The sequence below is a fragment of the Jaculus jaculus genome, chromosome 7 (assembly GCF_020740685.1).
Source record: "Jaculus jaculus isolate mJacJac1 chromosome 7, mJacJac1.mat.Y.cur, whole genome shotgun sequence".
NCBI lineage: Eukaryota > Metazoa > Chordata > Mammalia > Rodentia > Dipodidae > Jaculus > Jaculus jaculus.
In genome coordinates this window covers 1,732,346-1,744,879 of record NC_059108.1, presented here as the reverse complement: position 1 = coordinate 1,744,879, position 12,534 = coordinate 1,732,346, and the positions used below count along the sequence as shown (strand labels likewise).

Sequence of the window (12,534 nt, the reverse complement as noted above, 5' to 3'; positions counted from 1 at the left end):
TTTTATTTTTTGGTTTTTCAAGGTTGGGTTTTGCTCTAGCCCAGGCTGACCTGAAATGATTCACTATGTAGTCACAGGGTGGCCTTGAACTCATGGCAATCCTCCTAACTCTGCCTCCCAAGTGCTGGGATTAAAGGCGTGTGCCACCACACTTGGCTGGTTCATTGTTTTATAATCATGGAAGTTGTTAATAAAAAAATTGAAAAGGAGAAAAAAAAATGCTAGGTGTGGTGACATACACCTTTAATCTCAATACTGGCAGAGGTAGGAGGATCACTGTGATTTTGAAGCCAGTCTGAGACTACATAGTGAATTTCTGGTGGGCCTGGGTAGAGTGAGATGCTACCTTGGAAAAAAAAAAAAAAAAAGTAAAAAAAAAAAAGAAAAACTAGGTAGAGGATTCATTAGTTAAAGATACATTTGCAAACTCTTGTGGTCCAGGTTTGAGTGCTCACCTAAAGCACAAAGTGGCTCATGTGCTTGGAGTTGTAGTGGCAAGAGGCCTTGGTAAACTCATTTTCTTTCACACACAAATAAAAATTTTTAAAAAGCTAAAGCCAAGGGCTGGGCAAATGGCTTAAGTGGTTAAGGCATTTGCCTGCGAGGCCTAAGGACCCCAGTTCAATTCCCCAAGACCCACATAAGCCAGATGCACAAGATGTGCATGTGTCTGGAGTTTGTTTGCAGTGACTGGAAGCCCTGGCGTGCCCATTCTTTTTCTTTCTGCCCCTTCCTGTCTCATTTTTACTTTTTTTTTTTTTTTTGTTTTTTTGAGGTAGGGTCTCACTCTGGTCCAGGCTGACCTGGAATTAACTCTGTAGTCTCAGGGTGGCCTTGAACTCATGATCTTCCTACCTCTGCCTCCCGAGTGCTGTGTTTTTGTTTTTCAAGGTAGGGTCTCACTCTAGTCCAGGCTGACCTGGAACTCACTATGTAGTCTCAGGGTGGCCTTGAACTCATGGCGATCCTCCCACCTCTGCCTCCTGAATGCTGGGATTAAAGGCGTGCGCCACCACGCCCGGCCTCTGTCTCATAAATGAGTAAATTTTTTTTAAAAAAGCAGCAAAGCCAGAGTGGAGATGGCTTAGTGTTTAAGGCGCTTGAAGTATAAGGACCCAGGATTCCTCAGTCTCTACATGAGCCAGAGGCACAAGAAGGTCCAAGTGTCTGGAGGCCCTGGCACACTCACTCTTTCTGCCTCTTTCTTTGTCAAATAAATAAAATATTAAGAGGGCTGCAGAGATGCCTTAGTAGTTAGGGGACTTGCTTGCAAAGCATAAGGACCCATGTTAGACTCTCCAGATTCCATTTTAGCCAGATGCCCAAAGATGAGGCAAGCGCAAGGTCACATATACCCACTAGTTGGCACAAGCATCTGAAGTTCGATTACAGTGGCCGAGACCCTGGCATGCCAATTCTGTTGCTCTCTCCCTACTAAAAAAAAAAAAAAAAAAAAAAGCCAAGGTGGAGTGGATGGCTCAGCGATCAAAATGCTTGTCTCCCAAGCTTGAGTACCTGAGTTCCAGAACCAATGTACTGACACTTGAAGTTGTCCTCTGCCTTGAACACATGTGCCCTCACACACACATGCCGAAACTAAACAAAACTGCCATTAAAAAAAAGGTAATGGGCATGTAAGAAGGGTCCCAAGGCCCAGAAACATCCCTGCAGTTTGCTGTGCGAACTTTAAGGTGCCCTGTTCTTTCAGTCTGTGTGTATGATGTATGTTCACATTTGAGTGCACATGTGTCAAGGCATGCCTGTGGAGGTCAAAGAAAACATCATTTTTGCCAAGCTAGCTGGTGTTTGAGCTTCTGGGGAATTCTCATGTCTGCCTTTCATCTTGCCATCAACGTGCTGGGATTACACAGCCCAGCTCAGCTTCTGGCTTTTTTGTTTGTTTTGAGGTAGGGTCTCACTCTAGCCCAGGCTGACCTGGCATTCACTCAGTAGTCCAAGGCTGACCTTGAACTCATTGTGATCCTACTTCTGCCTCCCAAGTGCTAGGATTTAGGTTTGTGCCACCATACACAGCTGCCTCTTATTCTGCCACCTCTTCTATAGTCCTTGACGGCTCCCCATTTCTTCTTTTTTTTTTTTTTTTTGTTTGAAGTAGTATCTCACATTAGTCCCAGCTGACCTGGAATTTACTATGTAGTCCCAGGCTGGCCCCAAACTTACAACAATCCTCCTACCTCAGCCTCCCAAGTGCATGCACCATGCCTGACTCCCCATTTCTTAAGCAGAGTGGGCCAAGCCCTGTCTCCAGAGGGCTTCCAAACCCAGCCAGGGATGGAAATGAAGGTACATTTATTGAAACTGGTTTTGGGATAGGTGGGGGTTTTCCAAAGCCATCCAGGGAGAGCCAGCACTGGCCAGGTGGGTGGGAGGCTGCTGCAGCCCTATCCCTATCTGAGGCCCAGCTTCTTCTTTTCCTTCTGCTTCTTGCGGACCACGTCCAGGTTCCGGTCCTTCCACATGCTCTTGCGAAGCTTGATGGGGCGTGAACCCACATATTTCCCTATGGGAATGGAGGGTTTGAGGTCAGGCTTAGGTCGGTGCCTGTCACACCCACTGTCCCTAGGGAAGACCTCACCCACCATTCATCTCACGCATGGCGCGAACATAGTCACTGGGATCCTTGAAGCTGACGAAGCCATAGCCCTTGGTCTTGCCTGTGCGCTTGTCACGGATCACCTTAGCCTTAAGGAAGGATGGGAAACGGCTAAAGGCTCGTGCCAGGATGTCATCATTCACCTCATTGCCTAGATCCCCACAGAAGATCCGGAAGTCATCTGAAGATAGGGAGAGAGCAGAGGTCAGAGCATGCAGCATCTCCAGCCTTCCTCCCTGTCATCAGTCTTTGCCTGGGGCCCTCAGTAACAACAACCAATGCCTATATAATACTTCCTTAGCTTTGGTAATGGCATTATATGAAAGAATGTGTTCATTTTTTCCAGGTAGGGTCTCACTCTGGCCCAGGCTGGCCTCAAACTCACAGTGGTCCTCCTACTGCAGCCTTGCAAGTGCTGAGATTAAAGGAGATGAATGCTAATGTATTAAAACCCTCATAATGCTGGGTGTGGTGGCATATGCCTTTAATTCCAGCACTCAGGAGGTAGAGGTAGGTGAGTTTGAGACCAATCTGAGACTACATAGTGAATCAGGGTTAACCTGGGCTGGAGCAGGATCCTACCTTGAAAGACCTAAAAAACCAAACCAAACCATAAAAATGTGGTATGTATGCATGCCTATAATTTTAGCACTTGGGTGATAGAGAGAGAGGATCAGAAGTTTAAGGTCATGCTTGGCTACACAGCCAGCTCAAAACCAGCCTAGGCTATATGAGATCCTGTTTCAAATAAATAAAAGAATCCCCCTTGACCTTCAGCAGGCCAGGCCCTCCATGAGGAAGACAGTACTCACAGCCTACGTGCCAAGCAGGGTATGGTGTGGTACATGCTATAATCTCAGTACTCAGGAGACTGAGGCAAAATGATCACAAGTACAATGTCAGCCTGAGCTACAAAGACCCTGTCTCATAAAAAAGCCAAACAAGTCACCGGGTGTAGTGGTGCACACCTTTAATCCCAGCTCTTGGGAGGTAGAGGTAGGAGTATCACCGTGAGTTCAAGGCCACCCAAAGACTACACAGTGATTTCCATGTCAGCCTGGGCCAGAGTGAGACCCTACCTTGAACCACCCCCCCCAAAAAAAGCTGAACAAAGGGGCTGGAGAGATGGCTCAGTAGTTAAGGATGGGGTTTGATTCCCCAGTTCCCACATAAAGCCAGATACACAAAAGTAGCATGTGTATCTGGAGCTCATTTGTAGCAGCTGGAGGCCCTGGCATACCCATACTTTCTGTCTCTCTTCTATCTCTTTCTCTATGCTTGCAAATAAGTAAACATATCTAAAAAATAAAGGGGGGGGGCGCTGAAGAGATGGCTTAATGGCAAAGGTGCTTGCCTGCAAAGCCAAAGGACCCAGGACTGATTCCCTAGTACCCATATAAAGCCAGATGCACAAGATGGTACAAGCATCTAGAATTTGTTTGCAGTGATCAAAGACCCTGGCACACCCCTTCTCTCTAAAATAAATAAATATATAATATATATATAAATGAACAGAATGAAACCAAAGCCCTGGGTACCAATCATGCCCACCAAGTTCCAGCTACTAGCAAGGGGACAACCTGTTGCTCTGGGACACAGTATGGCACACCCTAAGGGGGGGGGGTATCAACAGTGCTTGTTCTACAGAGAGCTGCAGTTACCTGCTCCTCCCTCCCTATCTGTCCTCCCAAACAAGCAGAGCCTGTTCTTGGCTGAGCACACCATCCCTGACCCCTGCTGCCAGCCATTTACCAGCATCCCACTCGAGCAGGCTGGGGTCCTCCCAGCTACTCCCTGCTGCCGTGCGAATGCAGCGTTTCAATTTCTCTGGCTTGCCTTTCTTCTTGTCTTCACCCAGTGGCTCTGGGACCTGCAGAGGGGAGTGGATGAGTGTTGGAGTCTCCTACTCCACTCTACTTCCTGCCCACCCTCTGGCCAGAGGGCTATGCATACTCCTTTAAGTGGAAGCTCATGGCAATGGCCTTCCCAGCCTCTTCTGTTACTGCTTACCTCAAGAGCCATGAGACCAGGGGGTGGCTCAGGTCGAGGTGGCCGAGGTCGTGGACGCAGAGACAGGAGCTCAGGAATGCGCAGTGGGGGCAGTAGGCCACGCACTACCTCTAGTGGGAGCGGCAGGGGCTCAGGCTCAGGCAAGGGCATGGCCAAGGCCAGTGGTAGGCTGGGCCCGATGACTGCTGGGCCTGCTGGCGCTCCTCCTGCCCCCACAGGCACTGCTGCACCAGCCTCCTCCAGCCCAGCCGCTGCTGCCACCACTGCCTCTTCCTTCTCCTTCAGGCCCAGCCCCAGGCCTAGGCCCAGCTCTCGGGGCGCTGCTGGCTCTTCCTATGGGCAAGAGAGGGCATGAGAGGGGAACGCCTCAGAGGCTCTCATCTTACTTCTAGCCCCATCCATACAAAGCAAAGATCTGGAAGCCTGGAAACAGGTAGAAATAAAGTTAAGTCAGCCAGAAAGAGAAAGACAGGCAGTGAAGGAGGTAGACACAGGTAAACACAATTAGGGAGAGACATCAAAGGACAACAGGACCAGGTGTGGCACTCAGGAAGCACAGGCAGAAGGATAACAATCAATTTTTGCAGCCAGCCTAAGCTACCATGAGACCCTGCCTCAAACAAACAATAGACATGAAGAAGAACAGAGACAGAAAGGCTCCACGGATGAAAGCCATGCCTGGTGGAGAATGCCTCTTAATTCCAGGACTCAGGAGGCTGAGGCAGGAGGACCGTGTGCCACCCTGGGTTATGTAGTGAGATCCTGACTCTGGGTCCCAGAAAGAACAGAAAAAGAGCTGGGTGTGGTGGTGCACACCTTTAATCCCAGCACTCAAGATGGAGAGGTAGGTGGATCTCCATGAATTTGAGGCCACCCTGAGACTACATAATTTCAGATCAGCTTGGACCAGAGACACATCCTACCTCAAAAAAACTAAGACAAAGACAAAGGCAGAAGGAGACCTGAAGATGAAGTGAGAGGAAGCAGCTCAGGAGAGTGGTGCCAGGACTGGGGCCTCCCACTCACAGCACTGCTGACATTCATAACTGGTCCCCACTCACCAGGGGAGGCCGCAGAGCAGCCATGGAGCCCAGAGGAGGTCCAGGGGCCCGAGCCATTGGTGGTAGCATCATAGGTGGTCCAGGAGGCCCAGGCAGAGGTGGTCCCACAAGGGCCTGATGAGGGGGCCGCAGGGCCATAGGGCGGGGACCACCTGCTGGAGAAAGAGCAGAATCTGTCAGGGTGTTAGTCAGGGAGTTCCAGGGCTTGGGGAGAGGGAGTTGTGTAGCAGGGATGATGACCCTGGCCCCTCACCTGCTCTCTGTAGCACATGGGGGATGAAGGCTGGACGCAGGATAGGGGCCCTCTGAGGGGCCACAGCTGTGGGAGAGAGAGATGGGGGGTGTGTGTCATGGGGGACAGGGACTTGGGGCAGGGTGTGTGGGGTATTGTCTGCATCCAAGAAATCCTGAAGACTCTAAAGGATCCTTCCTGGAAATGTGGGGTCTTGTCAATGGTCATTCTGCAAACTGACTATGAGGATCCTCCTGTGGTGAGCAATGTTGGGGACTCACCAATAGGTCATGGGATCTTGGGGAGTCTCCTAGGGTAGAAAAGTAGGCAATCCACACATCACTAGAGAGAGGGGCAGCCCGGAGTGGTCAGGGCTGGAAAGTGGCAGCCTAGGGCAGAGGAACTACAGATTTCCTAGAGAAAGCAGCCTGTGAGCTGAGACCTGATGCAAATGAAGTTAGGCAGGCAGCAGTGTGAAATAGTATTACTGGCAGGGAAGGCATTCTTTTTAAAACTTTTATTTAAAATTTATTTATTTGAGACAGAGAGAGTACAGGTTCACCAGGGCCTCTTGCCACTGCAGACCAACTCAAGACATATATGCCACTTTGTGCATCTGGCTTTACGTGAGTACTGGGGAATCCAACCCAGGCTGTTAGGATTTGCAGACTAGCACCTATAACCACTGGGCCATCTCTCCACCTGGGAGAATGCATTTATAAGGAAAACCTTTCTACTCTTCATTCTAGAAGGATTGTCTCAGAGGAAGTGGGGCTCTGGGACCTCATGAGAGGGTTGCAAGGTCAGCAGGTATCAAAGGACAGCCTTCCTGACTGACCCATGGATGTCCATCTGAGGGCACTAGGGAGCCACAGCAAGGTGATTGCGTCAGATTTGCATTTTGATCAAAACCACACAAAAGAGTAGGAGACATGAACATTTTTAAGGTCATCATAATATACAAAATACAAGACAGGGATGATGGGACATGCCTTCAGGGACAGCATTCAGGAGGTAGAGGCAGGAGGATCACAAATGTGAGGCCAGTCTGGGCTACATAGCAAGACAATTTCAAGAAAACCAATGGCTGGGTCAGGGAGGTCTCTGATGGCCCCAAAACACTAGTGGCTATTGCCGAGGCTTTTGGTAGCCCTCCAGGACTACATGGTAAGAACCCACTGCAGACAATTCCACATGCTTAGGCTCTGGAAGCATTGAGAAATCAAGCTGGAGCTGAACAGGAAACCTCCTCCCTGTTGACTGTCAAAGACTGCCATAGTTCTGGAAAGTGCTAAGAAGCCCGCTGGGGGAGAGCAGTCATCAGAGGTCTTAACCAGCAGAGGACTCTGCAAGTTGTACACTCAGCCAGCCAGGCCAAATGTGACAGCTGATGCAATGGTGGCATGTCTGTTATGGGAGAAACCAACTCCTCTCTGATTGGACTTGACACTCCATAAAAGGGAATTACTGCCTGGTAGTGAAAAGCTAATCAAAAACCTATGGCAGAGTTGGCATGGCGGTGCGTGTCCTTAATCCCAGCACTCAGAAGGCAGAGGTAGGAGGATTGCCATGAGGTCAAGGCCACCCTGAGACTACATAGTGAATTCCAGGTCAGCATGGGCCAGAGTGAAACCCTACCTCAAAAAATCAAAAGAAAGAAAGAAATAAGATAAATGTAAGTGGGGGCTGGAGAGATGGCTGAGCAGTTAAGGCACCTGCCTACAAAGCTTAATGACCCAAGTTTCATTCCCCAGTGCCCATTTAAAGCCAGATGTACACAGTGGTACATGCATCTGAAGTCTGTTTTCAGTGGCTGGGGTCCCAGGTGTGCCCATTATCTGTCTCTCTTCTATCTCTTTCTACTTGCAAATAAATAGACTAAAAAATATGGAGGGTGGGAGTTAGATGGCTTAGTAGTTAAAGTGCCTGCCTGAAAAACCTAAGGACCCATGTTTTACTCTTCAGGTCCTACATAGGCCAGACACACAAGGTGTCGGGCACATCTGGAGTTTGTTTGCAGTGGCTGGAGGCCCTGGAGTGCCAATTTTCTCTCTTGTATTAGAAAAAAAGGCCAGTTGGTTGGGCTTGCCTCAACACACACACACACACACACACACACACACACACACACACACACAGAGGACTAACTGGAGAGAAGGGGTTCAATGATGGGGTGGGTGTGGAGGAGGAGGGACAAAGGAGGGAGGGGCTCATGATCAGAGTACATTGTGTACATGTATGGAGGCTGGAAATAAAAAGTTGAAAAGGGGCTGGAAAAATTGCTTAGTGGTTAACGTGCTTGCCTGCAAAGCCTAAGGGCCCAGCTTTGATTCACCAGAACCCATGTAAGCTTGGTGTACAAGGTGATGCATGTGTACAAGGTGGTACACATGTCTGGAGTTCATGAGCAGTGGCTAGAGGCCCTGGTGTGCCAATTCTCCCTCTCATAAAATAAATTTTAAAAAAGTTCAAAAGAAGCAAAACAGTAACAAACAAAACATCAAGCGATAGGATGTAGCTTAGTGGTAGAGCACCTGCCTAGCACATGCAAAGCCTGGGTTCATTCCCAACACCAAACACACGTAACAGTATTTAGTTAACATAATTAACTTGATTTAACAGACTACCAGAATCTTATATGCAAATGGAAACACACATCCTGTTCACATATATGTGGGGATGATGTCACAAAAACTGGTATTATGTGTGTGTGGGTGGGTGGGGGGGCTACCTGAACCTGAGACTACATAGTGAATTCCAGGTCAGCCTGGGCTAGAGTGAGGCCCTATCTTGAAAAGAAAAAAAAGTTAAAAAATGGGGCCTGATCAGATTAGGGGAAGGCAAGTCAGAGCTGAGTGACCATGAGCAAAGAACAGAAAGTTTCCTCAACCTTCTCTAGTGTCTCAGGCATGTTTTTGGCTCATGGAGGGATGGGACGATCTCCTATAGGAAACCAAGTCACACAGGGTGTGGACCACAAGTCAGAAACCCGTGTGGATGGTCTCCTTGGATCATTCTATGTGGCAGGAAAGACAGTGCTGCCCTCCACAAAACTTATGTCAGAGGAAGCAAAGCACGTTGACCATGGTCAGCAAGCTGGAGAACCTGTGACAAGAGGCGAAGTGCTCAGGGAACAGCCAAAGTTCTGAATGAGGAGTGACAAGGACCCGCTGAAGTGCACGTCAGAGCCCACGACAAGGAGCAAAGTGCTTAGGGGACAGCCAAGGTTCTGAATGAGTGACAAGGACCTGCTGACGTGCACGTCAGAGCCTGCGACAAAGAACAAAGTGCTCAGGGGACAGCCAAGGTTCTGAATGAGGAGTGACAAGGACCCACTGAAGTGCTCATTAGGCTTGTGCTGCAGGAAGACCACAATACCAGGGAAGGAAGGAAGAACAGAGCAGGTAACTAAAAGCAGGTTTGGCCAAGTGGCTGAAGTTGCCTGAACAAGTGGGAATGGCTAAATGTGAGGGTCCTGGTCCCCAACTTACCTGCTCGCCTCAGGAACATGGCCTCCCGGGCTTCTGGACTGTCCAGGTGACCCCGATCCCCAGGGCCAAAGCCAACTGTGGGGGAAGAAATATGAAGATAGTGAGAGACAAGTCCTGGGCATCTTTTTTTACCACTCTGCCTGACCATGACTCTGACCCCCTGACCTTGCCACTCACTACTTACCTGGGCCCACAAAAGGAGGGCCACCCACCATGGGGGGAACAACTGTGGCTGCAGCAGCTGCCCGGGCCTCTAGGGTCTGCTGGACCTGTTGGGGAAAGGGCCAAGATGAGGGATGATTCAGGGCTCCTGATCTGCCATGGCTAGCTTGTGCCCACAGCTCAAAACTTTCACCTTGTGTGGGATTGGCAACCTGTCAAGCTGTGCTACCAGATCACTTCTCAGGGGGCTTCTGGGAGTCACACGAGCCTCTCCTAGGATTTCTCTCCACCTGTTTTGTATTTTCAACAGCACAATTTCCCATGTAAGTAATGACCAAGACTGGCCTTACTCACTTTCTAAGGTCAAATGAAATGGGGGTGGGTGTTCAGGGTGGGATTATTACAGACCCCCATTAGCACAATCCCAAATTATATCAAACCTGTCCTCCCTTTCTCCCAAGTACCATTACCTCTTGCCTACATTATTATGAGATCCTTTCTCAGTCTCCTTGAATTTGGTCCCTACAGTCTATTCCCCCGTCACCCAATGTACCCTGTTTCCCTCTAAGTTGAACCACATTACTCTTCTGTTTGGAATTCTCCAATAGATTTCCATCTCAGAGTAAAGGCCAACATTTCTACAATGGGCCAAAGAGCCCTCAAGATCTAGCCTTCACCACCAGTTCTATTCTCCTCTACTTTTCCCTTTGCTCACTCTACTCAGCCACTGATCTCACTGTTCTGCAAGCACAAATGTCATGTAACTGCCTCAGGGCCTTTGCAATGACACTTCTCTGCTGAGAATAGCCTTGCCCCAATTAGCTTCATGGTTCCCTCCATCATCTTATTTATAACTGCTTCCAGAAAGTCTTTCTCTGACTGTGAGGTTATCAAGTGCTAGCCTAAACTGGGCATGGTGGTACACACCTTTAATCCCAGCACTCATGAGGCAGAGGCAAGAGGATCACTGTGAGCTGGAAGCCAGACAGGAATTACAGAGTGTCTTCCAGGTCAACCTGGGTTAGAGTGAGACCCTACCTCCAACAAACAAACAAACAAACAAAACACCCTCCATCCTTTTTACTACCTGTAACCTGTCTTTTCCCTACTGGAAAATAAGCTCCAAAAAGGTAATGATAAGTTTTATTATAGTGCTTGGTGTACAGAAGGTATTCAATACTTGGTGTCTCACTCTAGCCCAGCCTAACCTGGAATTAGTCTTAGACTGGTCTTGAACTTACAGTAATCCTCCAACCTCAACCTTCCTAGTGTTGGGATTAAAAGCGTGCACCACCACACCTGGCAGAACTGGTTTCCTTTTCTTTCTTTCTTCCCTTTTTTGTCTTTAAAAACAAAAAATATTGCCGGGTGTGGTGGAACACGCCTTTAATCCCAGCACTCAGGAGGCAGAGGTAGGAGGATTGCTGAGAGTTTAAGGCCACCCTGAGACTACATAGTGAATTCCAGGTCAGCCTGGGCTACAGCGAGACCCTGCCTCGGAAAACCAATAAATAAATAAGTAGATAAATTTCTTTATTTATGTGGGTAAGCAAGAGAGAATGGGATCGCCAGAGCCTCTAGCCACTGCAAATAAACTCCAGATGCGTGTGCAACTATGTACATCTGGCTTACGTAACGAACCTGAGGGTTTTGCAGGCAAATGCCCCAAACTAAGCCATCTCTCCAGCCACATTTTTCTTTCTTTTTATTTTTTGCAGTTCAGGGAATTGAACCCATGACCTTGTGCATACTAGGTAGGCGCTCTATACACTGAGTTATCCCACAACCCACCTAATAGATGTTAATAGAAAAGTTTTGTTTACTTGTATTTATTCAAGGAGCTTCTCTTGCTTTGCTCTCCTTCCACCAGACATATACAGCTGGTTAGTGAACACTAGAAATTTGACCAAGGAGATTCAGAAACGAGTTAATGTACATATAAAATATAAAGAAATGTGCAGAACTTTCCCGAGATTATGGAAAGTTCTACCGGACGGCATGCTCTGGAATAGAGGCTTCCACAAGAGATACTCTGCCTCAGTCACTACTTGTATCCTCAGTGTGTGGCATGTGAATAACTTGTCACGCTAATTAAAACAAGCCAAAATACTAGCAGCTCTGCATAAATATCTGCTGGGATCAAGGCATTATGTGTCTTACATACCTGGCTTGCACGTCTTAGCTTTACCTTACCTGCTGGTATGTGTTGGTCGCAATAATGGGGCGGATCACGGGAGCGGCTGGGACCTGCATGGCTTCTACGGTGGGCACCGCAGTCGGGATTCCGGTCACTGGAGCTCCCAGGACTTCCTGCTCAAACCTGGGGGTGGGGGGGAGAGACGGACACCGCAGGTCAGGTGCTCGCTCCAATCCAGGGGCGCGGGGTGCTCGGCGACGGCACCTTTGCCCCCGTCCGCGTGCCCCACATCCCGAAGGACCCCCACCCCCGCCCCGGACAGAGCCACACCGCAGCCGGACTGGGCGGCCGCTTTTCTAATTCCCTCTGGCGGGCCTTACAGGGCCATCTCCGCTTCCATCTCCTTCAAGCGCTCCTCGCCGCTCTTGCCCGGGATGCCGGAGCCAGGGCCCGGGACCACGGGTCCCCCCGCCACCGGGAGCCCCGGAGCCGGCCCCGCCCCGGCCATCGCCACTGTGCTAGCTATCGCCGCCGTTCCTCAGCCCAAACCGCAGCCGCGGCTTCCAGACAACTCCCCGACTCTGTCAGGCTGGGCGCCGGCGGATGACGTAGCCGGAAGCGGCGGGCGCGGCAGTGACGCCATGCAACCGGGGAGCGGAGGCCAATGAGACACGGCCCAGGAAGAGCGGCCAATCAGAGTCCCGGAGAGACAAAGTGGCGGAAGACTCTGAGCCTATTAGAGCGTGGCGCAGAGCCGGCCACGCCTTCGCGTAGGAACGTGGACCAATGGGAGCGAGGCAGGGCTCGAGGTAGGGTGGCAGGAATTC

General features: G+C 49.6%; 1 protein-coding gene across 4 annotated transcripts; it reads right to left on the bottom strand.

Annotated features, from left to right (window-relative positions):
• Positions 1 to 2,293: 2,293 nt before the first annotated feature.
• Positions 2,294 to 12,295, bottom strand: Rbm42 (RNA binding motif protein 42). 4 transcript variants are annotated; one of them, XM_004659926.3, is made up of 10 exons: positions 12,088 to 12,295; positions 11,764 to 11,890; positions 9,593 to 9,677; positions 9,409 to 9,483; positions 5,939 to 6,004; positions 5,686 to 5,858; positions 4,625 to 4,957; positions 4,367 to 4,484; positions 2,601 to 2,795; positions 2,294 to 2,521 (listed from the first exon to the last, which is right to left on the bottom strand). In XM_004659926.3, the coding sequence occupies exons 1-10, from the start codon at positions 12,213 to 12,215 to the stop codon at positions 2,409 to 2,411; spliced, it is 1,413 nt and encodes a 470-aa protein (XP_004659983.1). In that variant the 5' UTR covers positions 12,216 to 12,295; the 3' UTR covers positions 2,294 to 2,408. The 4 variants fall into 4 exon arrangements, with proteins under 4 accessions (XP_004659983.1, XP_045010391.1, XP_045010392.1 ...); XM_045154456.1 differs by having other exon boundaries at positions 5,686 to 5,840; XM_045154457.1 differs by lacking the exon at positions 5,939 to 6,004 and having other exon boundaries at positions 5,686 to 5,840.
• Positions 12,296 to 12,534: the final 239 nt, after the last annotated feature.